Here is a 27,623-nt window from a genome sequence, read left to right as displayed (position 1 = left end):
GCGAGGAGGAGAGGGGGAGAGGGGGAGGGAGGGGGAGACTGAGCAGGGCCCCTGAAGGAGGGGGTTCCCAACAGGCAACCCTCAGTGCCAATAACAGGGACAGCCGTCATTGCAACACGTGAGACACCAAACACCACCAGTGGATAATAACAATCACCAATTTAGCCTGAGCACCAATATAAACTCCTCCATGTATGATGTTTAGTAAACCCTTCGAAATTTACATTGTTTCTATTGGGAATAGATGTTATTAAATATTAATTATTTAAATAAAGCTGTAAAAAACGTATGCCAAAATATTTATTCTCATGTATTTCTCTTCTAGCATTACACATATTAATGAGCTTGTCTTGTCTGTCTTGATTTGTAATCTTCCCCTCTATTTTCTGCAATGTATGGTTATTATGCAAGTACATAAGTGCATTGTCCACAGTTTTGTGGACCCCAGCTCACAGTGATCGTAATAAACTGAATTTCAACTGTGTGGAGATGTTGTTATTATCAGTGTAACAAAGAATGTAATTAAATACACAAGATATCATACAGTATCAAACTAACTCCAGTAATACAATCATATTAAATTGCACTGATAACCCAAAACTACTGTATTACTATGAATTGAACTATGATAACAATTACCAAAATGACCAATAATCAACAATGCCACTAGATATGATGAAACAAAGGTAGTGTTTTAATATAAGCGCCAGTGGTTTTTCACAGCAGACATTTTGACTTTCCATAACAGATGAAGAACTGGATTTACTAATAACATTAATGATATCACTTTTCCCATTGTAATTCAACACTGAGCCAGCCAGCATCCACAAAACACGGATCCTAAACTTAAGCGGATAGGCAAAATGTAATCAATATTAATTGTATTTTTTCTTTATGTGCTTTTCATACTGTGAGGTGTCAAAATGTCTTGTGTGAAAAAGGCAGGTCATCCTAATCAAACAAGGGACTGCCTGATGAGCTTTTCGTGGATTTTTAAATGTTTTATCTTAACATTAACAAAAAAGATCAGTGATTAAACTTGACATCTAATTTGACAAAAATCCACAAACGCACCCACAATTATAAAGCCACAGGGTTTTGCCCGGCTCATTTCCCAAAATGAAACCACATTAGAACCATCCTTTGTGCACTGATAACATTGACAGCAGTAATGAGCAGAAAGCATCATTACACATAACACTGTGCAACCAAAGCCAAAAAAGAAGAAAGCACATCCGTAATGAAAATGACAAAATGTACATTGTTAATCTCCCTTTCTGAAATGTGCTGAGTGATACTTAAAAAAGCAAATATCCTAATAAATTTGACTCATTAATTGATATCTATGATCACTCTGAATCTACCTATATGGTATTTATTGTAGGGTAACGTTGTGATATCACTCCATAAATACCCATCTTGTCTCATATAATCTTACATCGGTAAACTGCTCAGCTGTAACTAATGGCTATAGTTTCTATTAAATTGAACCCACCCATTAACTTTGACTTCCTAGCTAAAACGATAATGCGATCAATCAAACAAACAGGATGTTAATAATATCTTTGATAATTGTTTAGAAAAACTGGTTAATGTAATCATTGTTTAATACAGTGTAATAATGCTTCACATTACTATACTATTAGTTAAGGCTTCTGACTTGTGAGCTGCTATTCTCTTTATATGGGATAGATAATATTTTGGGGCTTTGGAATGTTACAAATATATATTTTTTTATTATTTTGAAGAAATTATCTTGTCTTGAGAAATTGTGATTGCCTTCATCACTTTTTACTGACATCTTATAAGGTTAAATCAAGAAAGAAATTGTTGGTTGCAGCCTTATTTTATGGAAATGATATGATAGTTGCTGAGAGTGGACCTTGCATGTTTGGCCTGCTAGGGAATAAGAAGGGTCTCTATCAGTTGACTTGAGTGAACAGAAAGCTCCTTACCTGGTCTCTGGGTTATATCCGAGGATATAGAAAAAGGAGTCGATGCGGGCTTTGAACTCCCTGGCAGCAAAAATGTCGGAGAAATGCGAAATGTTGCATTTCCCCCTGTGAAACAGAAGAAAGGCTTTATTAGAAAAAACACTAGCATGTAAAAGTGATACCCCAGCAGTTCTAATTCAAAGCTCTTGGGCTGTTCATCTATTGGAAGTGACAAATACAGCAGCAGCAGGTATGTAGTGCCTGTCTGTCAGTGGCTGCTGACTTTTCTGTGAGACACCAGGCTCTGGCTACTGAACCCATAAACACCAGCTGAACATGCCAGTCCTGCAGATGAGGTGTGGGAGACAAACACTGCACGGGTCGGGACAGGAATTCAACCTGTGCTCCTTCCAACACATTCCCCCACTGCCGGGAGGACGGCTCTGAGCACATCTTGATACCATTTCCTGTTTCCAGCACACTGGTGTCTGGCTCTATCTACATAACAGATATCACAGGCATATGGTGCTGCAGACCTTGCAGAGAAAAAGTATCTTCCTCTCCCTGAAAAGATTAAAGGGCGCTAAGAAGAGCAGTGTTCACAAAGCTGCGGCATTACAGCATCCCACTGGAATTCCCTCCCGTTTATCTAAAGCCTGGAAAATAAGTCAAATCAAAGAGGGAGAAGTTGCAGCTAATTTGCCCTGAAATCAGTGGTTTCTAAGAGACATGTTTCTGACTGCCCACTGCTGTGCGGCTCACACATGGTTTCGGTTAAAGAAAAGGGGAAGTGCGAGAGGTGGTCAGACAAGAATGGATGTAGAGGCAGGAACACAGAATATCTGATTTCAGACCAAGGAAACGATGAAGCCTGTGTTCCTCTCTCCTGACACACAGCAGTGCCATCAGTTTCACCAGACAGGCTCATGTTCTGACAGGTGTGTGTATATAGGAGTTGATGCACAGTCATTTCAATCAGTGTTTTAATAGAAGACAGCCTGAGGCATGTTTCTCATTTCAGGCTTTGCATCTTTACACATATGGGCTACTTCTACAGCACCTAGTCCCAGCACCAGAGGTTAGTATATCATTTTTTAATTAACAGAGCAATTAACTGGGATTTTCTTTTAGTTGGTTGATAGAAACACAGCAGTAACTCTGAAATATTACTGTTTGTTGCCACTGCTCAGAAAAGTACAGATACATTGTAATTGTGTCTTACTAGACAAATAGTAAAAGCCACTTTAAAATGATAAAAAATTACGACAGACACAGTTGGATATTTAAACTAAAAAAAGGACATAAAAGTTAAAAAATGTGTTTCAAAATAACCAAGAATTATGCTATCAGCATAGACACATTTACAGATAGAATACAATGTATAAAATAAAACACAGTAGAGGTTTTGAGATTTAAGATCATATTTCTTTGAGGAGGTTTCTGTATTTTGTCCCTGGAGTCAAAAATGAAAAGCAGTTTTTCAAAGTTCAGTCCTAGCAACATTCACAGTGAGTGTGCGTTTGTGTGTTCCTGTTTGCTTACCTGAGAGCAGCAGCATGATAAGTGTCCACATAGTCAGAGATGAAGAGTTCTCGACTCCTGACCACGGGGTCTGTGATGACCAGCTCCCGGCCAGAGTCTGCAGGGTGAATAAAACCAATGTACTGAATATATCTACATGACATCATCTATCTACGACAAAGAGGGAACAGACATAAAGTAGCTTTTGTAGTTAAACACACTAATGAAAATCATGAGCATGCAAGTAACAAGTGCCTCTGCAGAGGTCAATAATCTGCCACATAATTCAATAAAGCCAATAAAGTGCATTCCCCTGAGGTGAGGACTTCATGTTCAGTTCTCACTAGTGAAAGCAGCACCACGACGGGTTGGCACTCATCGTGACAAATGACCCGAGATATGCCGTGCCGCTGTGCTCGGGCCTTGTGACATCAATTCTAATAATCCTAAATCCCTGCTGCGAGCGCAAACTGAAGATAGAGCAGCACTGCGCTGCACTGAAGAAAACAGCACATAGTGTATCTGCTCAATGGCTAAACTGATCCATGTCTGTAAGTGATACTTGTATTATTGTAGAAAGGGCAAACCGAGGGGCAACAATTGTTTAGTGGTCAACTTTTAAATAAGAAGATCACACGGAGCAAACTATCTTGCCTTGATTGGTTTCCCTCTTTTGAACAAATCAAGAAATTGGTTTTAGTATTTTTAAAGATAAAAAGTCACCTGGGAATATTTAACTTTAAAAACTAAATACAAATAAATCAAACTGCTTATAAAAAACAAAACAACCCAACACTTGTTTTGTGTTTGATATTTAAGAACATTAATAACATCATCAAATTAGAATCGGATAAAAAATGTTGCAGCCCATGTGATCTTCAAGATTTCTGTACATTGTAATTAATGTAATATCAGTATATTCACCTTTATTTGTATTAATATGATTTTATTTATTTGACGGTTCACTTGATGGTATACTGTATTTGCTGCCAAGACTGAGTTTTTTTAAATTGTTTATAATAATAAAAATAAAACAGTGTAGATAGTTTTGTTGATAAAGAAAAAGCTATTTTTTTTAATTGAGAAATGATTATCCCAACTATTACATGTCTATGTTAAATCAGATTTTCCACCATGACCTTTCCTTGATGTCATTAGGATTAGATCACCGCTGCTAAAAACCCATGGACAGTGCTTGTGTTCCTTTAGATGTGTATGTGTTAGAGTGTGATGAGTTCACTGACACTGATGGTGTTGAGAGTGTGTGCTCAAAGGCCAAATGACACTGCGGCTTATTAACACTCGACAGTGCTGCTGTCTGGCCTGAAGGAGGGTTACCTGGGGAACAGCACGGAGCCACGGGATTGGCTGGGCTGCCTGGGTAACTGTCTTCTGGTTTATATTTGAAATGCAAACACCTCTTATATCCCACAACAGTCTGGAGGCATGTGTGTGTGTGTGTGTGTGTGTGTGTGTGTGTGTGTGTGTGTGTGTGTGTGTGTGTGTGTGTGTGTGTGTGTGTGTGTGTGTGTGTGTGTGTGTGTGTGTGTGTGTGTGTGTGTGGCGTTACAGAGTGGCTTTGTGTTTGTGTGTACTGTATATGCACATGTGTTTTGAGAACAAACGGCAGCCTCACCGTTTTCATTGTTGCGATCCTGCACCAGGTGCTGGTAGACGGAATCGGGCACCTCTGACTGGCGGTAGTACCATTTCACATTCATCAGCAGATGGTCCCGTTTACTCTGCAACACAGAGAGACACACGGCGAGTCAGCAGGAGAACAAAAATGATCGGACACCAAGATAAACAGACATCATTTTGTTTGATTACGATGTCACAAACTGGCCTCTTGGCAAACACAGACGCTGCGCAGTAGCTCTGTTTATGACTCACACAGGCTGATGCCAAAAAGCTTGCAGAGCGACCAAGTCAATTAAAAAGGGATTGCCGAGCATTTAGAGCCTTAATAAAGTAAACAGAGGAATGGCTGTTGCTGGAGGAAGGGGAAATAGAGGAACCAGGGGGGGGGGGGTATTTTATGATTTTAAATTACTAAGAAGGCTATTAAGGTTTCCTCATGAACATGCACTGTATCTCTTAACAGTGCTTTGGGCTTTATATTTTCTAAGTGCTGCCACCCACTGGCCACTTGATAAAGTGCAAATCAGCAAAGGCTTGCAATCCTTGAGATGACCAGCAAGTGGCAGCACTGAGGTGAGAAAAGAGCTTCTCCAGGACCAGTCAATGAACAAACAGAGAGGGAGGGATAAAGGGGGGATGGAAGAAAATGGTAGAAACTGAGGCCAGTGCTGAGGTGAGAGATGAAAAGGGCAAAGTAGTGTTTTCATTTCATGTTATAAAATATTTATTGTGCCTTCACATAAGCCAAACGGACTGTCACATTGCTTTGGAAGAACATTAGAGAGCTGGGTGCTGGACTGCGAAACAGTCATCTTTATGAGAGAGCTGGCCACGCTGCACTGCACTAACCGGCTAAGACACCTGCACCGCCGGTGGATTAAAGGAGGAATGAGCATATGGAAAAACGCTAGAATGGGGAAAAGTCTGTGGTAATCTAAGACAGACAGTGTAACTTCCGCTCTTTCCGGGCTCTTAACTGTATCTGTGTGTGCAGGAACATGAGGTCAGAGTAAAGATATTTAAGGCCTTTAGAGTACATTGTTCTGTTTTGCCACTGGGGAGGAGGCTGAGCACGCAGCCAAGCAAATCATCACCTCCCTAAACCCTCCAGCCCACCTCTGGTTTTCCCATTTTCTCCATTGCTTCCTCCTCTTCCTAGCTGCCTCAATCTCCATCTTTCTCATTCCAACCCTCCACTTCACCTCCTCTCCATTTTCTTCCCCTCATTCCTCCCTTTCTCCAACCTTGAGCAGGGAGGAGGAACGACTGAGTAAGTGAGCCTGGACGTGTTGAACAGCAGCTGGCACGCAGTCAGTCAGCTGCGTTAACTGCTCCGGATGATTGTGAGATAGTGTACACGCAACATCACGCAACATAACACAACCGCACAACACTTTGTGATTCAGCAGAAAGCCATACTGATGGAACGAGACACAGAGCCCCGGAGCACCTAAAACATATGGTGTGTGAAGAAATGTGTGCAATGACGTCATGTCGCTCCCCCTCCCGGCAGTTAGCCCACCCATATCAACCTCTTGTCTATCCAGTGTGCAGACACTGTTGCCTTTTAGACTAACAGACTGCTTGCAACAGCAGAATGAGTATTTATCCGCTGCTTATACATAATTAATACTGTAAAAAGACTGTAAACACTGTCAGTGTGCTACCTGAACATCTGATTTTCTGCCTGTAAAACCACAAAATCAAAGGGATTTCTGAGAGCTGGGACATAGAGCCTGATGCAAATAGAAAAGCAGGTGCAATCACACTCACAGATTTTACACCTTACTCATGAGCTCGCATTATTTTAAGCAAAACAAACTAAAGCACAGAGCAAACGTAACTTCAGCTATCATCAGTATCCTCGTTGCTACATAGCTGTCGCTCTCCCGAGCAGATTGCTGTTTAGAAGCTCACAGCGGCGTTAAGCCCTCTCAGGCAAACGAGGGAGGGAGATGGAGAGACAGACTGAGAGTGCAACATATGGAGCACGTAGTGGGAGTGAAGCATAGCTTTCAATTATCACAATTCTATAAACATGCAGGGTGGAAAAATGAGTAGATAACGCAAAAAGAGAAAATGAAGGGGGATGATAGACAGCTCAGACTCGCCTTACGGACCACTAGTTGTATTGTCTGGGTTTTTTCCTAAGCCTGCCATAGAAAAGAACAGAGAGAGAACATATAAGAGGGAACCACAATGCTGAATTGATTAGAGACATTCCACGCTGCCTGTAGAGAGCTGAGCCCCGCACAATGTCCGCCATCTTTGTCTGTCCTGCCAGAGGCTAAACATGGCCCTGCCCTCCCTCCTCCTGGGCCCTAAACCCTGGGAATGCTGCTCACTGCCGAGAGGCCAAAAGACTTACTAACCCACTACTGAGGGAAAGAAATGAAACAAGAGCAGGAAAAAAGAAAAAGTGCAAGGAAGCAGAGCAAAGGAGATAGAGGAGGGGAAATGAGGAGCTGGATTAAGGTAGGAAGAGCAGGACCTTCTCATTTCCTCAGACTTAAAATTACAACTATCCTCCTCCTGCTTTACTGAAACCCCCAGGGTACAAGGCTGCCCCTTTATTCATTCAGGAGATATAAATCTGAGAGTCATGCTTTGGGGGCTGAGCACAATCGTCCCCCTCCTCTCTCCAGTGCCTCAGCCTGGCCTGTGGCATTCTTGGGCATACTCATCAAACAGGGGTTGGATTAAACGAGGGCCTCAAAAGGTTCTAAACGGGATGAGACTTTAAGTATATTTCTTGCAGGATGAATCTAAAATCATTATTAATATTAAACACATCACTGTTCTAAAAGCAGCCAAGACAAGTCAGGCACTGTGAGTCAGTTCATTCTCCCTCTGACTAGCTGAAGGTGGCTGGCCCCTTGGATCTATAATGGCTGTGCAGTTTTCTTTGTGAGGCTGCATGTGTGTGCAGTCAACTCTGGAGCGGGGGCCCCTGTGTACGACCACATCACAACAAAGACTGGAGGGGAGACGGAAATCTAGAGGGCAGACGTTCCTTTTTTAACAAGAACAGGCTTTCACATTTTGAAAAGAAAAACCAGCTCTGTTAGGCGTACACTTAAAAGATGCACTTAGTGTGGGCTTAATTCCACGTTTTCAACTAAGAGTGTGAAATCAATACAGTGCTTTTTAATTCAAAACCAATGACAAGGCCAATGCCATTCATTGCGGCAGCAGTGAGCCCAGGCTTTCTCCAACGTCTGTTTACAGCGCTCTTTACAGCGCTCTTTACAATATGGTCATTGGCAAGCCGTACAGTGACAAAACTCATTGTTTCAACCTGTAACCCTCAAACCTGATGCCCTATCGTCCTCTTCTCCGCACTGTAACACTAGAGCTTCTTTTAAACAAAACCAGACCCTCTCGCTCCCACACGACAGGCCCCCAGTGCACCTCGTTAACAGGAAACCTCTGTTTATTTTCTCTGCTTTTCAAACACTCTCTTCTTCCTCTGCTAACCCTGTTAGTGACACCACCCCCTCCTCCATCCCTCCCTCCCCTCACTAGTGACATCAGCAGCCCGGGATCTAGGACTTCCTTCAGGAGGTGGCAGCCAGAAGGAAGGAAAGACAGATCCCAAAGACACAGACAAAGGAGAAAGCAGAGAGTGAAGGGGGGGGGGGGGGGGGAGAGGAGGGGGAGGTCAAACAGACAAGAGCAGCAGCAGCTCAGTGTTAGCAAGGAATGTCAAGCAGTTCAGCTAGGCTAGCAGGTTGCTGGGCTAAAAGCTCAGTTAGCTAACGCCCCAGGGGCATGGGAGGCTCGTTGCGGTGTGACATTGACAGGCAGGGGCTCAAAATGGCACAGGGGGCGGGTTTTAGGAGTGTTCACCTTGCCGAGCCGCAAGGGGAGAGTAAGCACAAGCGAAGAACAAAAGGCTGATTGTTGCATTTGGAGGTAGAGATGGGATCTGGGAGGACTAATCTGCTGCTCCGACATGATAAGATTAGAGAGGGGAGGCAGGGAGAGCCGGCTAGGGAAGATCACACATACACGCGCATAAACACACACAGATGACGGATCTGATTGGAAGGGTTTTCCACTCGGCTTTCTCACTTCCTCATTTTCCTCCCTCATTTTCTCTTGTCGAGAAAAATGTATGAGCCAGCACACCAGCCCTCAATAAGCACTTCCATCTGGACCACGGAAAACACACGCACAGATTCAACAACTGTGTGTGTGTGAACGTACACTGGCGGGGTACAAGAGATCTGCTGTGCTCACACAATCTACGACATCTCGGTGACTGACAAAAGAGATTGTTAAAAAAGAAATGCCAGCATGCTGTGTGAGCAAACACACACACAGACGAGCCGATGCACTCTCTTACAAACACACCCACACGTTAACACACACACACACAAATAACAGGCTTTCAGGATAAGCACCACCATTCCTCTTCCAGCCCCTGCAGTAGAGCGGGGCAGGCTGGGACTCTGTGTCAGAGGTAAGAAAAAGCACCTCTAAATCAGGCTGTCAAAGCAGGCCAGCAGCAGGATCCCACTCTGCAATCCTCCTGTCCTTATGGGGCTTCACAGTGAGCACTTTGGCTACTTGGAAGAAGGAAGGATAACCCCCTCAAGCCTCCTTCTCTTAGGCAGATATAATAACACTAAACAAATGCTGATTACAATGTTTGCGAGGAGGAACTGCGCTCAGCCTGCTTCCCCGCCTGGCAACAAGAACAAGAGAGTGTGGGAGGCAGAGGGAGGGGGGGGGGGGGAGGTGAGGTGAGTCCCAGCTGTGGTGGCAGTGCTGGCGAGACCTTTTGCGCCGTGCCTACACAGGGGCGTCACTCTCTCTCTTTCTCTCTGCCTCTCTTTGGCTTGACCTGTTGCGATATTAAATTGGCGCCCTCTGCTTTGAACACACTGGGCCCATCTGTCAGCCCGGCTCCATATTGGATTGGATGAGCATTAGCCTGTTCAAAGTAGGCAGATTTGCTCTTGTTGCTCTAGGAGTGTGTGTGCCTTTGAACATGAGCGCCCACGCCTGCCTCAAATTTAAAAACCCCCCTCTCAAAGAGGCAGGCATACCCTCATAAATCACTTTACGTCGGACTCACTGGTCGTGTCAGATTGACAACGACACACTTTAGGATGTTAACAGGTCATATGGGGAAAAAGAGGAAGGGGTGGTTCAAAGAGGGAGAGGAGGAAAGAAGGAGGGGAGGGGTTGTGTCACGCGGAACTCAGAAATGATATTAATTAAGGCTTGAGGGCCACTACTGATGGATCATACTGCCAACCACACAGGCTCACTCTACACACTGAGTCACAAGCACCACACATGACTGCTACCACTGTGTTTCACCCCATGCGGATAACAAGCAGGGCTAATTGCAACACTGCTTCATCTGTCCCTGATTTCAAATGTCCAACTGGGAGAAGAAGTAAGTGAATGTCAGAAATATTACAGGGTATATGCAGGAATCCTGAGGTCAAATTTAATACCTTTTATAAGACCCTTTCCATACATTTTAAGACCTCATCGCAACTTTGAGTTCTAACCGGTTACATTGGCAACACACTTTACCTCACATTTACTATATTGATTGTAAGATAGCAAAACTAAACAGAGTGCAGACAGACTACTGAAGCCTCCTTTCCACATGAACTTCAACCTCTCTGTGAAGGTCAGGTTTAATGCAGTATGCTGCTTTTTTTGCTTCTGTAGTCTGTGCTCTTTCATTCCACTAAAACTCCTCAGAAACCATTAGAAACCAGTATTTGACCAATAAACAAAACAATTGACAAAACTTTGAACTATGAAATATGTTAAACTTTGGTGAGCTTCAGCGGGGTAATGCCATATAGGAGCTCCGTCACAAATACCCAGGGGTTAAATTGGGCTGGGGCTGTCCGGGGCTAAGCCCTGGCACATAGGACGATGCTCTGACGTCATCACCCTCACACATTTGTCATATGTTTACAAAAAAGGATATATATGTTAAGACTTTTCTCGTTCTTAATATAGACTATATTTAGGGTCGATATGTGTTGACTTTACTTTAAAATAGCAGATCTCTGTGACCGGATATAGTTTGGCTTAGACCCCGGCCTCACACGGTAAAATGCATACGCAAGCGCAAAAAAGTCGAACGCATTCGATTCATTGAAGTGTCAGTTCACACTAGACCGCTGGAAATGCTGGAAACGATGTAGTACATATGTCAGGCCTGTAAGTGGCGCTGCTGCCGCCCAAAATACACCAAAAGCAGCGAAGAAGACCCCGGAGCATGGTTAGCATGGTTGCCCTTCTGTTTATTCTCCGCGGTGGACGGCGTGTTCTCCTGCTGTATCTCTCAGGTAGTCCACCAGCAGATGAAAAACACCCACCTCTCCGCCTCTTCCAAGGAACGAGGGGACCATGCGGCAGTTTCCGTAAAAAAAATGTTCCGCAGGTCAACATGTCCGTTAAAGTTTAAATCTTCCGTACAAAATTAGGAAAGTGCCGGTCAGAGGTCTTCTTTGTTATTTATTGAGCTTTAAAACAAATTGATAACGACTCTGTTCTCTGTATAATAATATAATAATATTTAATAAACGGGGCCTGCCTCTCTTTTTCTCCCCCTCTTCTGACAGCCCAGCAGCAGCAGGAGACGTGGGGAGAGGGAGGCGGGCTCTTTCATCGTTATCAGAAAATGATCATATAGGGCACACACAGAGCAGTTGGACCCCCAGAGCGTTGCGTATGCCGGTCTACCCACCTTTGGGACCAGTTACCGTAGTCGTTTATTCCCCCCCCACACACACACACACACACACACAGAGCGGAGCAAGGCAACGAAACATAAAATAATAAGCAGCATTTGACGGCGCGCTATGCATGGGGCCGCCTTGTGGGGTTTCCCGACATGTCGTTTCAGTGAATTAAAGGGTGTTTCATGTTGTCGTTGCTGTGAACCTTCTTAATACCTTGGAAAATGCCGTTTAATACTTTTTAATACTTTTTAATAGCCTTAATTTTCGCTAAATTGATTTATCAACTTTTAATACTTTTTAAGACCCCGCGGACACCCTGTATTAAGAACAATTTTTGATGTTGACCACGATGCCCTGCTTTCATAGACATAATGTGCCAGTGAGTATCCAGAACACCATCCTTAGCTGCTCACTCCATAAAACAACCAGGCTGTGTCCAACTTCAATATTTGTCTTTTTCCTCCAACACACTCCCGCCGCACGGTGGTTATAGCCAAGAAATGTAAGACGAGTTAAGTGATGGTACAGAGAGCAGCACCGTGAAAGGCAAAAAGGAGAGAGAATATAAAAAAAAATACATCCACTAATGATGATCATTATCTGCAGACCACAGACACGGAGCCGCAGGGACCCGACAACTTGTGTTCAGTGATTTAGGCTACACACAAACACACAGGCACCTCTTCTTCGTCCTTTCTTTCTTTTAAGAACACAGACTGAGATCCTTGCAGCACTAGCAGGGTATAGACTAGAATGCAGATCCAAGTGAGACTTCAAATGTAGGCTGTGCAAGGACAGATGGAGGCGGTTAGGAGAGCTCATATCTCGGTGTTCAGATCATAATACTGACTTTATTTCCCAAGCCCTCCCTCTAAGCCAGACGTAGAGTAAGAGCCTGCCAGAAAACATTGTCATTTCTGCCGGCAGCCTTTCATTTAGTCGCTTCAAAGCCACCTCGCTTTGATACCTGGCTTCCTGTGTGTGTCAGTGTGTTTGCCAGTATGTGTGTGTGTGTGTGTGTGTGTGTGTGTGTGTGTGTGTGTGTGTGTGTGTGTGTGTGTGTGTGTGTGTGTGTGTGTGTGTGTGTGTGTGTGTGTGTGTGTGTGTGTGTGTGTGTGTGTGTGTGTGTGTGTTTGCTGTAGCCCGGGATGTTCTCTTGAGAGCAGAGACTTGTCTGGTCTCAAGGTAATGCCCATGAGTCAGGATTTAGAGTTACGAAAAGACTGAAGAATGCGGCTGTTTTTGGACGACACAGGCTTCCTTTGTGTTGTGCAGAGTGTTTAAACGGACTGGTGTTTTGTTTGGAAGGCTGTTTGCTTGTGATCCATTGTGTTAGCTTTGCCTTGTTAGCATAGCCTGGTGAGGTAATGAGACATCTTACTAATACTGACTGGACCAAGAGAGGGGGGGCTGCACACGGTGTGCAGTGAGGATATGAATATTAGGCTTGTGTGCATGTATGTTCGATTGGACGTCTGCCCAGCCGGCTAATCCAGACTCGGCGCGTGTGTGTGTGTGTGTGTGTGTGTGTGTGTGTGTGTGTGTGTGTGTGTGTGTGTGTGTGTGTGTGTGTGTGTGTGTGTGTGTGTGTGTGTGTGTGTGTGTGTGTGTGTGTGTGTGTGTGTGTGTGTACAACTACCAGTGGCAGCCTCCTGAGTACAGCATGGCAGAAAAGGAGCTGTGGGCTGATTGAGCGCTGTAATGGAAGACAGGAAATGAGGAGGCTTGCTTAATCCAATAGTAATCGATCCTCCCTTCCACATTAATATATTTTACATACACATTTTACTTTAAGGCCAAAATATAGATGAATGCAGTAGTTATAAATGTGCAGAGCAAATAGGATTAGGGAAGGATATGTGTGTGTGTGAAAGCTGGACAGGTTCTATGTGTTATATACAACTCAGGCTACATTTACACTAATACGTTTTTGTTTAGCGACGCATTACTTTTTATTCCTTCACAACTACTCTGCAGTTTTTAAAAACACTACCCATTCAATTTGAAAAATCTGGGATGGCCATTAAGTCTGGGCTGATGGAAATAGAGACTTTTGAAAAGATAGACGCTCACGTTAGCTTCTTAACTCAAATAATTTCAAACTATCATGAATATCTTTTGTAAGCAAACTACTGACATGAGTCGTCTAACAGTGATTTATTTAACATGGATACCAACTTAAAGGCCTTGCTGACCTTGTTATCTATGCTAGTGGCTGATGTGCAGTTCCATATTGCATTTTGATAATGTTATGACTGCCTAAGTGCACAGGATGCAAGCTAATATTAAAAGCAATTATCGACAATTCTCTTGACCATCAGTGTTGTTCAACTTCTGGTTAAAATCGGCACATTCTTACCCAGTCAGTCTTACTCTAGTAAAAGATTCACTGGGGTGACAGTAAGAGGTTTGTGTGTGTGTCACTCAAAAGACTGAAGTGCTTTGAGTGGGATGATGGAGGGGTTTTAAAAGAAGGAGCACAGGGTGTATTTATTTGTGTGTTTCTGTGAATGCTTTTGAGGTATTCTCTTTGTAATAACAACTGTCAGTTCAAGTGTATCTATGGGGAGTGTCTGTGAGATTGACTTGGATACAGCTAAATCAAGATGCTGTGTGTGTGTGTGTGTGTGTGTGTGTGTGTGTGTGTGTGTGTGTGTGTGTGTGTGTGTGTGTGTGTGTGTGTGTGTGTGTGTGTGTGTGTGTGTGTGTGTGTGTGTGTGTGTGTGTGTGTGTGTGTGTGTGTGGCTCTGTATGTTCAGCACACATCGATACACCGCTAATAGGAATATTTATGATCCTTCTCACACACGCCAAAGCTTATTTCTGCACACACACCCAGACATGCAACCGTTTCGGGGTAAAAACACAAGCACCAACCCAGGAGAGAGAGGAGTGGCAACACATTGCCGGAGATGGAGGACAGTAATCAGTAAAGAGGTGCGCAAAAATGCAAAAACAGATCTTAACGCTGCGTGTGAAACCGGACGGACAGCATTGCATGCAGACGGCCTTGAAGATCTCCTATCATCACCATGAGCAACCAGTTGTGATGGTATTGTTTTATCTAGCCACTACTTCTGCAGATATCCATCTCTCTGTGCCTCCGCTCTATCTCCCTGTTTGAAGGTGACCTTGCCTGTCTGTCAGTCTCTGCTGATGACACTGGCCCTATCAGTAATACATCATGTTAGCTGTGTATCAGCCAGATGCTGCAGTACCCGAGCAGTGGGTGGTCTGTCAGGCCCGCTTGCTTTGTACAATATGCAAATAATCACATGCGAATTACCAACCAATGTGTGTGACGATATATCAGTGTGGATGCAAACGAGGTAGGCTGTCAGACGTGTGTGTTCAACAAAGTTCTACATTTTCCACCGCATAGTCACAAAAATCAAGAGGCTACTCACAGCGATTTTAATGTGAATACTAGGGGAGGAATGGGATTATAACACGGGTGCACACATATTCTCACACACAGGCCAGAAGCTTTGAGCAGCCTCCTGCTGTGCTGCAACAAGAGATGTATTGTAGACAACACAGCTGCAATAACAAGGCTGGCCCAGTGTTAGAAGGAGTTGTACTGCATGACTCTCAGTCTAGACCGGCAATAACAGCAGCCATACTGTAACGTGATTAAAGAGAGAGTTTCTGAGAGTTTCTGAGAAGCCATGTTTCAGTCCATTTGAAAACATGTTTAATTGGAACTGAAAATAAATGCTAAGTCAAAGTGAAACAGACTTTCTGAACATTTTTGCCTCCTTAAAGCTTGAGTGTGATTCTTCTACACATAAATGAGAGTCCGTTACATTAAAACCGGTTCACACAATGCTAAGTAACCTCACCTCCGCCAGAGAAAGCACTCAAAGTCAAGGTGTCTGGCATCGAAGGCAACTTTTCCATCCTGGCGCAGGTGAAATATCTACTCCTCCCTGGCAGTCTTTCCAGGCAATTCTCTGAATGATATAGAAAGTTTTGCCATTCATAGCTATGGGCTCACCCGTATAGTATTTACTCTCAGTGCTGGAGGGGGGCAACATCTGTATCTGTGTCTCATTAATTGAAATGTTTATGTAATTCTCCTACACAATTAACTCACCACTAGAGGTTTCATATTTCCCAGTGCATAATAATCAGAGATGTTTTGTCTTTATCTTTGACTGTTAAGTGGGTGTGTGGCATAAAGGATTGAATGAGCTAATTAGGCAAAAAAATAATAATTAAGAAAATAATCTGAATCAAAAAACAACAATGCAAGCAACCACTGTGCTTTTAATTAGATACAACTGATTCATGTTCTAGACATGGTGGGCGTAAGGGCAAGATAAAATGTGTAAGAAGATATAAATTATTGAATTTATTAAGGCAATGAAACAACATGTTTTGCATTAACTTGAACAAAACTCACACATCTTAAAAATATCTTCAGATTTCCTTTGCCATGTAATATGACATTACATTTTTTTGCATTTGATTAAGTAGCAGAGTTAAGATACGAATGTAAAATGTATCCATGAATAACCGTTCATTTCAAAATGCTGGTTATGGTAAAGAATACAATTGCTCACTAATGGAGAGCATGGATACAAAAAACAAACACTGGTTTCATGATGTGCATAGTGTGTCAAACACATTGGTTGTCGTTCACACGCGCACACGGATAGAGCGCCCACCGAGAAAGAGCACGAGACAAAGAGGTTGAACAACACACCAACATCGCTACCCTCCGTAACCGAGGCACATCAAAGCCTCCTCCGCCCATTTATCTGTGTGTGTGTGCGCCTGTAGGGCATACTTTAAACATGCGCACACACACACACACACACGCACACACAGGCTCAGCCTGCGTTTGCTTTGTGCAGCAGCATCCAGGGCTGGGCAGGGGAGGTAAAGGATTTTGCTGTAGACGGGGGAATGACTTGCCTCAGCTCACTCTGTCAAGGAGGAGAGGGGGACGACTGTTTACCCGCAGTGAGTGAGAGAAAGAGAGGAAAAAAAGAGAAAGAAAGACAAGACAGATCACCTTTTGCTTCACTTTCCCCTCACTTACCCCTGTCATGTGACACACACACGATCATCGTTGTTTTAAAAATGTGTGTTAGATAAGAGGCCAGGTCGTTGTAATTAGTGGTAACAGCATGTTTAGGGATAAATACTATATACAGGAACTGTGGAATAAACGCACAAACACATTCAGGAAACCATCTGAGAGGAAGACCAAGGAATGCACCCACACAAACACACAGATGATCTGTGCATCCCAGTGTGACCATATGTTTTAGGGGGACTTCCTACCCACCGCAGAGGAAGTGTCCGTTTACACTGTACAGTTCAGTTGTCCGCCATCACATCCTGTCTCCCAGCTCTAAACGGCAATGTGAAGCCTGCTTGGCTCAGCCCAGTCACGGCTTTGAAGTTAAATCAAGCAGAAAGGAGAAACAGTTCACCATACCATGCAATCAGCATCGGCATGAGAGCTGGCTTGCACACGCAAACCTCTGACAACAAAGCAGTGGTGGCTAAAAGAGCTTCATGTTTTAAAGCGTGTGTGTGAAGCCTGTCTGTTTTCCACTGTTTGGTTGGCAGATTCTCGCCTTTCCTGCTCTATTGTGATTGACATCCACCTGTCCTTGGGTGCAGGCTGATTAGGTGTTCTTACAGCTGGCCCTTTGTAACAGAGTCAGGGTTCTTACACCTTTTCCAAAGTCAAATTCAAGCACTTTTCAAGCATTTTCAAGGTGCATTTTCAAGCTTTTCTAGCATCTTAAAGCTGTTTATTTATATACACATACTCAAATGATAATTTCCCTACCTCACATTAAATCAGATGTTCTTTATGCTATGAACAACCAAATGTGTGTTTCGCGATAGCCTTCTACACAAGGATGAAAAATTAAAGAAAAGAAAACTAAATGTAATATTTCAAAATTAGTGATCTGTACGTAGACTGGGCATCCCATATAACCTGTCTGAGCCAATATAAAACAATCAGCCAAATAACTTTTCAATACATTATTGATTACTATTTTTGAGGTACTTTTAAGTTGGCAGTAGTATAAGTCAAAGGTAAATGGTGTACTTTTCCTCCACTACATGTATTTAATACATTTAGTTACTTCACAGATGTGGATGAATGATGTGAAATATAATCAAGTGTTAAATCAGACTTTACTTCCACCTGGAGTAAATCCACAAGCTACCCTGCCTGCAGTATACAAAGTCATTCAAACTAGCTGCACCTTTACCAGCTTTGATAACACTTTAATGATCAGTCATTATAAAACATATCATATATATTATTCTGAAATGGACCAATCTGCACAATGACTACTTTTACTGTCGCTACTTTCACTAGATTTTGATGATAATACTTTTCTACTTTCACTTGAGTAACATTTTGAATGCAGGACTTTTACTGTGACAGAGTATTCCTACACTCTGGTACTTCTACTTTTACTCAAGTACAAGATCTGAGTACTTCTACTTTGACTAAGTACAAGATCTGAGTACTTCTACTTTTACTCAAGTACAAGATCTGAGTACTTCTACTTTTACTCAAGTACAAGATCTGAGTACTTCTACCTTTACTCAAGTACAAGATCTGAGTACTTCTACTTTTACTCAAGTACAAGATCTGAGTACTTCTACCTTTACTCAAGTACAAGATCTGAGTACTTCTACCTTTACTCAAGTACAAGATCTGAGTACTTTTACTTTTACTCAAGTACAAGACCTGAGTACTTCTACCTTTACTCAAGTAAAAGATCTGAGTACTTCTACTTTCATTCAAGTACAAGATCTAAGTACTTCTACTTTTACTCAAGTACAAGATCTGAGTATCTTTACTTTTACTCAAGTACAATATCTGAGTACTTATTCCACTTCTGGTAGCGTATTAGCCTGAATTGTAGCCACAAAATCACGCAGAGCTGCATAAAAATAGACTCACAATGGTAACAAGTGGAAAATAATATTTACAAATGTGTACAATGATTTGTAGGTAATTTTGACTACTCAAGACACCTGACTTATACATCTTCAAAAGAAGACTGTGTTCATTCTACAATTACATGGGATTAAAGCAAAAATGTAGTTTTACTTGTATAATACTTCAATTTTATATAAAAGACAGTTTGTTTTCGTCTGTTTTCAAATAAACAAAGTATTGGCTTTCAGAATATTAAACTTGTTTTGGCAAATTCAGATGATAAATACAACTTTGAAGCTTGTAACGGCATAATTACAAGCAGAGAACGGACTAATGTAACATCACAGCAAGCATAACAACAGCCGGTGTTTCTTGTAAGTTTTTCCCCGGTACACAAACGCAAAAATACACAAACACAATCGCGAGCTTCCCCCAGACCAGTAATACAAACGAAAATGTGTCTTCGGGTCAATGTGACTGATTTCCATAGAGCAAGTCACATTTGGTTTAGGCACGAAACATACTACCAGTAGAAATACATTGCTTTCAAAATCGCTCTGTGTCGAATCAATAGATTATATTTCGTGACTATAACACGAAATGCCGTGAGTGCTTCATCCTCTGAACACCACACGATGGCGACTGTAACGTACATAACATAGGTACGCTCCCCTGCAATTATTATTGTCCCTCAATCGAGTTAGCTATTCAGCTTGCTAACGTTAGCTTAAACAAACGTAACATGCAACGTTAGCCTAATCTAAAATGCTCTACTACGGCGTACCTTTCATGTGGCTCGTCAGCGCAGACTCTCGCAACGTTATTTTTGCAAACTTTGCAGGAGGCTACTCGTGGGCTTGACCCTCCTCTTAGCCATGGCTTGTATTTGTCTTCTGCTAACCAACGCTCGTTGAAACTGCAACCTCCTGGCACACTGTCATCTCACTCTCATCAGAATGCCCAGGTCACACGTAACACAAACACTTGCAGGTCGCGCGCATAGCGCGGGAAGGCCACAGCAGAGCTGTTTTATGTAAAAGCGAAGCAATTATTTTTCTTTTAATCTAAAAAGCGAACTATTCAGTCTGACAGCAGTTTATTGTAAAAGTAAAGCATTTACATTTTCAAGCACTTTATCTCAATTTCAAGCACCATTCCCAAAATTCAAGCACTTTCCCAACCTTGAAAACACCACGTCAAATTTCAAGCATTTTCAAGGATTTCAAGCACCCGTACGAACCCTGCAGAGTGGATGCTTGTAATAGATTGTGTGTGTGAGGAGTGATATGATAGGCTGATGATGGAATGATCCGGCTGACATTGACTAACAGTCTATGGAATACAACAGGGCGGAGTTATTGATGACTCTCTTAAAAGTGGGAATCATTGCCATGGCAGCCCATACATTATCACCGTGCAGCCACGCCCACATCACTGGCGTGGACCAATGGGAAGACAGCTGACGAGCAAACAATCCCCAGCAGTGTTGGAATGGTAGTGGAAAGGAGAGGAGAATACTAAATGTGCCACTTCATCTGGTGATTGACACAAAGCCTCTTGTTTACTGGCGCCACAGAGATTTGCATCTTTTCACCGTTGCCCCTCCCTCTCTTTCATTTCTGTTCTTCTCCTCTGCGTCCTCAGCTTCACTCCCACAATCCTCTCTGTTTGTGGCAGGGCTGCATGAAGTGGATATTACCCCACCCTGCTGCTATGATATTGATCAGCCTCCACCCTCCTTTTCCTCCTTTCTCTCTCCTCTCTTCATAGCCCACTGCATTGATTCCACCTCTCCCTTTGAGCCTGCCAGCTAGGAGTGATTACACACGCCTCTCTCTCTCTCACACACACACAAACACACACATTGAAGTCTTTGGTAGGAAGGTTGGATGTGTAGTTTTACATTAAAAGCTATAAAGCTCAGCGGCTGCTGCCCCAGCAGTGTGAAAACACTGCTTCTCTTCATTCAAGGCAACCAATGACTGCAAGTTTAGCATAACATATTAGCATAATAAACATTGTTGTTATAGCATGTAAGCATAGCACGTCAGCAGGCTGGCGTAGTGCCGGCTGTGCTCTGGTGGTTTTTGTCAGGCTGTTGCTAAAGATGGCTGTGGTAGGGCTTGACAGGTGGGCTCCAGACACCTTGTGATGTTGTGCAGAACCACGCAGCGCTGATACAAACTCCTTATTTGGACCTGTGGTGCTGCGCTCACAAACAATAGACTTAGAGTTAGCCCACAAAGTCTTAGCAGTTAAATGAAACAGCACAGAAAGGGTGTCAGCGCTACATAGACAAACTACTTTACCAAAGAGCCAAAATCAACCATGTATAGTTGTAAATGCTCTGAGGTTTAGATGAATAGAAATATGTTCTAGCTGAGGGCAAAGCTACATGGCCTCAGTGAATTTCCACACCAACAGCTGAGCTTGGCTAAACTGTGCCAGCACTTGCACATTCATTCGTTAAATACCTACCCTCTCCTGTTTACCAGATAGCATCTCTTCTAACAATAGCTGCTGCAGTGCTAAAGATTTTGGGGATTCCTAGCTGATCAGCTAATAGGGGCAGTGTCAGCTGTAGCCACAAGAACAACCACTTATCTCCATGTAACCTCTCTGACAGCAGCAACAATCCAGCAGAGATTTTACCGGAGCCAAAGAGCCCACATATTATACACACCCTCACGCCACTTGGCATTTAAATAGCATTTTAGCGTGGCAGCAAACAGTTTGCACCTAATTATGGCAGTATCTGCTGTGTCTGGAGTTAAGCAGGAGCCTTAGACACAAAGAGCAGGGCTGTTCAATCTTTCCTCTTAAGGCTAACCCATACCTCTGCCTTAATGCTGAGATGGACTGAATGTGAATTGTGATAAAGGGGCTCTACAACATGTGAAATGTTATCAGTCAAACAAAGACAAGGGGAGAGAGCAAGGACAGTGTGAGCGTGTGATCAATAGTAGTAATCAATATTCCCCCTCTGTACCTTTCACTGTTTGAATTAGTATTTGTAATGCACTGCGATATAACCTCTTAGACAGGCTCAGAGAGAGTTTATTTTTAGATGTGTGCTCTGATAAACAAAAAGACTCAAATTATTCTACATGACACACTCAATTAGCAGCTTTATATAAGCAGTACTTTGACAAATAAATAGGACTTTGTATATTTATCGCATATAAATCCTGATTGTGCAGGTATGCATGTTTAGAGATTATGTTTTGGGACAAAATGCCAAACAAGAGAGTCGGCCATCTGTTAACAGCAGGCTCCATCAGGCCCCTACAGGTCCTGTCAACAGTCCACAGAAAGAGGCTTGTAAGCACAAGTATGCGAGATGGGGTGTGCGTTTTGTGTAAATGTGTGCATCGTGGCTCTGTGGGGAGGACAGGGCAAGAGGTCACTGTCTATTCAAGGAGCACACATACTGAGGGGGGGGGGGGGGGGTCTTAATCACCTCCAACACCTCCATTTCACATGCTCCACTTGCTGATGGAGAAAGCCTCTCACACTTATGAACAGACTCCATAACCCACTCCGACATTAAATCATTCCATTTCACCTGGAGAACAGAGGGTGAAGGTAGGAGGAAGATGAGAGTTGTTGTTTTTTCTCCAGTGTGTGAACTGATCGGACACATGCTGGGTCACCATCAGCAGGGCCCAAATCAGCACCCCCCCTCCCTCCAATCCCACAATGCCTCGGGGGCACAAGATTTATCACAAGGACCAGACAGTAGAGGAGAGGGAGAAAGGAGAAGTCTAAGAGAAATAATGTGGAAGAAGGTGAAGAGACCGTAAGATATGAAAATAGCAAATGATGGGAGCCTATAAAGAGTTATTCACCCTCAAATGGGGAGGGCATTATGGCGATCTATAAATGGGCTGTTAAGCTCAATAGCCCAAGGTTAGCTTGTCGCGCTGCTGCAGTGAAAGTCCATGCTGCTGACGTTGTTAGTCCTACCATAAACACTCAGCCGGAACAATCTGGATCTATAAAAAATATATATTTAAAATTATCTTTTTCAATTAGGTCCAGAGCAAGTAAGTAGAGGAAATCAACGGCAGACAAAGCTCTAAACGCAGATGGTCTTAACAACTGTATAGGGGTAGAGGGGAAACCAATGCACAAAAGACATGAGGATTTGACAACTGTACAAAAAAGGGGACTTAAGGGAGGTCTGTATTTTCTTAATCATTTCATTAAGATAGTGCTTAGGCTAATTTAACAGTAGGCTTAATAACGCAGACTTTCCTCCCTCTGCTCTCTGCACAAGTGTTAACTGCCTGCTGGAACAAAGGCAGCTCTGTTCACAAACACAACACTGCCAAACTGTTAAGTACATTCCTACAAAGAGAAGAACAAAGAGCGTTTGAGCGTGGCGGGAGCAGAAATGAATACAGCTACTGAGGGGATAGCACAGCTCGGCCCTTTGATGCCAGGAAATGTCTTTACCATCGCCGGTAGTGTTTATGCTGCTTCATAGCGTGCTGTTTAAGATCGAGGCAACAATCAAATCAACTGGTAGAGAGAAATCTCACTAGAGATGATGTTCGAGGAAGGAATGGGGCTGAGAGGTGGGGGTTGTGTAGAGTACATGGTGGTTTGGGCTGTTGTGCAAGAGTCCCAATAAGGCACAAACACCTAAACACAGAAGGAAAAAAGTGTGTGGTAAAGCGTCTCCAAACCGTTAGAGCTCTTATTGCTTCGGTCCATTGGCGGTGGCAAACAGGCAAACACAATTTAGACTCGGCCATCAAAGCACATGCAACGCCAGCCACATCCATCTCAGGCAGAAAAATCATCCTTGTTCCGTGTCCCAGGAAAGGCCAGTCTTAATTTGTCATTAATGCAAATCCTTCTGAGGATTTAACAAATCTACAAAAAGTCCTGATTTGACAGAACAAGCTAGAGTTGTGAGCCTCTCAAGTCTCCTGCGTCGGTTATGGAGCAGCTCCAGTGTCTACATCTTGATGACATGACTGATAAGACTCTTGGTGTATGAGAAGGTTTTTCTGGTTTACATACATTGACTGAATGGTATTGTGCTAGAGGAATGGCATATGAGAGCTCTTAAAAAGAGTGAAATTCCCCTTGATCAAAACATGAGTATATGTGAGCCAGTTGTGTTGCATTAGATCAACAAGCGTTAAAAGATGGAGAGTAGATAAGGCTAGCAGTGAGTCAAGCTGTAGCACATGTACAGCATGTCAGAGGGTCTGTCTGAGATGGCAGTGCTGCTGCAAGGAAGCTGCTGGAGATGGCAGCCTGTGGTGGTGTTGTGTTGTTTTAATGGCTATGTGAGGCAGGGCGCTCCAAGGTACAAAGTGTTGACATTCCTCCGACCTCACAGCAATCTCTGAAATGTCCTCCTGTCGTGTCTGCTCCTCTCTCTGACCCATGCCCTTCTTCTCTCTTTCCTTCCTCCCCTTGGTCTCTCTACTGGTGCGAGTTAATTTGCACCATGTGTCCTTTAACAGAGAAAAAGGGGGGGAAGTAGAGCCCTAGTAGAGGCGTGTGAACCCGATACCACTGTAAATCTCCACTTCCACAACGTTACCCTCTGCCCCTCCTCCCCCTGCTCTCCTGTTCTCTCTCATTCTTTTTTTATTGGCATGTCACACATTGGACAAGCTGGAAATTACACTGAGCTGTGCTGCGAACCAGTGGTGAAGCACGCCAGATACCCACTTAAGCTGAGAGAGCGGGGAAAAGTGTAGGGTGGAAAGGAGAACAAATAAGGGACAGGAGGAAATGTAAAGTGGGAGAGGAGGAGGAGGTGGGGTAAAATTAGCCGTCCATTTTCAGAGCAGAGGCCAATCCAATTAAAGCTAGACCAATCCACGCAAATTTGTTTAGTGTCTGGTAACTACACTCGATGGTTGGTCAGGCAGAGAGAGATTCCCCTCCAAATACAATAGTCACTGATACTAACTAAGATACTTGCAGCTGAAAAAGACAAACAAAGAAATAATGAAGGGACTCATCTGCAACTCTATGGTGTTCTACAGTGGGAACCATCAAGCCCCAGTGATTGTTAGACACTATGAACACTAGCCTACTTCAAAGGACCCTTCACCCTCTAATTTAGTGTGCAACCCCCTACGGAGGAGTCGAATGTTTTAATTTCAAAGGAAGACCTGGTCAGGTAATCAAACAGCCCCAGTCATTATTTTCAGGGTCGGGTTTTCTGTAGGTTTCGAGAGTGTGAGATCTACCTGCCTTTTCTTGACATTTTTATCTTTGTTTGTTTTTCCTTTTTTCTCATCAAAGCTGATGCCAACAGAGATAGCAGTCTGTTTGCACTTCTGCTCTAAAGATAAAATATAGTGCTCCAAACCGAGTGCAGTGGATCTGCTTCAGATGTTAGTGAAGACATCAGAGGAGACATTTTCACTTGTGATGTGCCAGAAAGAAAAAGAAAAGTGTCAGAGGAACCGCTGAATATTTCAACAACTCGGCAACAAGGAGTGAAATTAGCACTTGGATATATAATATGCAAGGCGCAACTGTCATCCGTCACCAAAAAATGACTCGACAAATTTGAATGCATCTGTCGGTGCGAGAGACGCAGCCAAACCGCTGAAAGTAAACTCAACTAATGATCAAACTCCAAGGGGAAATAGTAGGCAAAAGGCTTCTCTGGTGAATTATTTAGCAGAGGTGGGTCAAAGAGGTGGCTATTGATTGAGTTTTTAAATCGTCTTGTGAAAATGCTATGGCTGCGAGCTTGCCCCTTAAGCCTGACCAACCCCCAGTGTCCAGAGGCTGCACCCTCTCCATCTGGGAAAGGTAATCACTACTCATAAAAACACACAAAAAAACATTTTGATTTCCGTTTGTCTCTCCTTCCTTTCTCTCCCGTCTTCTATCCTAGAGAAGAGACCGTCCTATTGGCTGAACTAGTTTCCATAGCAGCATTTAGCTAATGCACAGGGAGGGCAGAAGGGGTAAGAGAAGTAAGCGTTATCTGTCCAAAAAGATGAAAAGGGGGGGATATGTGAGAGAACAGAGGCAAGGAGCCAGGGGGGGGTTGCTTTGGTTTAATTCTCAGGAGCACAGCTGAATAAAGCCTGCTCTCATCTCACCGAGTCCTGACTGTGTTGTTATCTCAACCTTGCCATTTGAATTTCTTTATTTATTCATCGATGCGCTTCTGTGGACAATCAATCTTACCTGCCTGCCCAAAAGACAGACAGATCCGTGTAGCTGTTTGAGAGATGCGTGCCTGTCTTCATCTGATTTGAAAAATGCACCAAGCTTGCAAACTGACACCGGAGAGGGACTAGCACTTGTCAGTCTTGCAGATTGTGTCCGCTTAGGAACGTTCTTGCCTAGAAACAGCAGCTGCTGCAGCTAGTGACCCCAACACTTCGACAAAATGACCTAATGCTGCCACAAAGAACGGCATTAATAGCCTCACCTCAATGAAATTTCAAGAGTGCAGACAGCCAAGGAGGGAGGAAATAGGAGGGGGGGCATACCACCTCATAGAGGAGCATTAATCAACGCGGTCATAATGGGGAAAGTCACCTGATACTGCCAAAGCAGCAGTAAAAAATCCTTTGCTCACAGGGGCTAGTCACAGCCAACTGTGAGGGGGGAAGAGGGAGGGGGCTATTTGTCAGATAAATGGAGGTAATCTGAACATGATTTGATTTGTTCAGATTGAAAAAATGATTCCACTTCATGTGTTAACCTGCTCCAGCCGACCACAGTTAAGAAGTATAATGTCAGCTACAATTTCTGGTCTGTTTTCCCTTTGTAGGTAAGTGACAATGAACAGCCATTCAGGTTTTAGAAGCTGTTGTTCTGTGTCTCTATTGCTTTAAGGCTGCGACTCAATGGGGAACATTACAGGCAGAACACTTCAATCAAACAGCTTGCAGCAGGCTCGGCTGGCCGGCTGTGTCTATAGACGCCTAGATGCCCTTGTCAAAGCTGCTTCCACACAGAAAGCAGACACTTAAGACAGCCCCACACACACAATTGTGAAAGGCTGCACCTCCACATGTTCATGTCTGTAAAATGTACCAGTTCTCTGAAAGCAGCCAAGTGGACGGTGGAATTTAAAGGACGAGCTGAGGATCACACACATGCACACACACACACAGACAAAATTGGCCCTAATGAGGGTAGCGCCACTATCTCAAGAGATGGCAGCGGCTGCTGCTCTACTCGATAAATATTAACAAGAAGTGCGACTGATGGCGGTGCTCACTGATCCATAATTGCATTTCAAAATGGTTGATGGGGGTGGGGTTGTTGCGCAGGGAAAAAAGTGGAAGATAAAAAGAGGGAACTCAGCCTTCTAGGCATTGACAAGAGACAAGTGATGTCTGTCTAGTCAACCTTCTAGTATCATCTCAATGGCTCAGCACCAATCAGAGGCTTCTTGGAAAAAGAAACGCAGCGGCTGTGCATTACAGACTGAGGTTTCTCCTTTCATAGACTCACTGCTGCATGCATCACAGAGCACTGTGACACCGCAGCTCTACATAAAGGAGGATATCTGAGGAAGGATCAGGCGGATGGCGGGGAACTCCACTTATCAATGCCACATCGTACATTAAGTGATATTTCTTTGCATGGATCAGAATGTGCGCAGACAAGCTAGCCGTGAGGTAATTAGCGTGTGGATCGCTTTGTTAAGATCATTCTCAGCACTCGGAAATCCATTAGCACTGTACTCAGGGTCCACAGGAAACATAATAACTGCTCATGTTAAGCATCTGTATGTATGCACATTTGCATCTTTCTCAAAAATATTTGACTATGTGCTTTGAATAGGAGGCATTTTCCTAGGCTGTTTGATAAGCTAATCCACCAGAATCAGTTGTGAGGGATAAAATAAACATGAATTGTGTGTACAGACTA

At 43.4% G+C, this 27,623-nt stretch overlaps 1 protein-coding gene across 5 annotated transcripts in view; it reads right to left on the bottom strand.

Moving 5' to 3' along the window:
• rerea (arginine-glutamic acid dipeptide (RE) repeats a) overlaps window positions 1–27,623 on the bottom strand; it is a 128,289-nt gene that overhangs the window by 32,877 nt on the left and 67,789 nt on the right. For 4 of the 5 annotated variants that reach the window (XM_079674489.1, XM_079674490.1, XM_079674491.1 and 1 more), the window contains 3 exons: window positions 5,092–5,197; window positions 3,477–3,573; window positions 1,956–2,060 (listed from right to left, as the gene is read on the bottom strand). In XM_079674489.1, the coding sequence (XP_079530615.1) occupies window positions 1,956–2,060; window positions 3,477–3,573; window positions 5,092–5,197 (308 nt within the window). Of the gene's footprint in view, window positions 1–1,955; window positions 2,061–3,476; window positions 3,574–5,091; window positions 5,198–19,527; window positions 19,648–27,623 lie in introns of those variants that run through there. The other variant, XM_079674492.1, reaches the window with a different exon arrangement.

Source organism: Notothenia rossii (assembly GCF_949606895.1).
Source record: "Notothenia rossii genome assembly, chromosome: 4".
NCBI classification, from domain to species: Eukaryota; Metazoa; Chordata; class Actinopteri; order Perciformes; family Nototheniidae; genus Notothenia; species Notothenia rossii.
The sequence above is the reverse complement of the archived record's forward strand: the minus strand, read 5'-3'. Positions and strand labels throughout refer to the sequence as shown.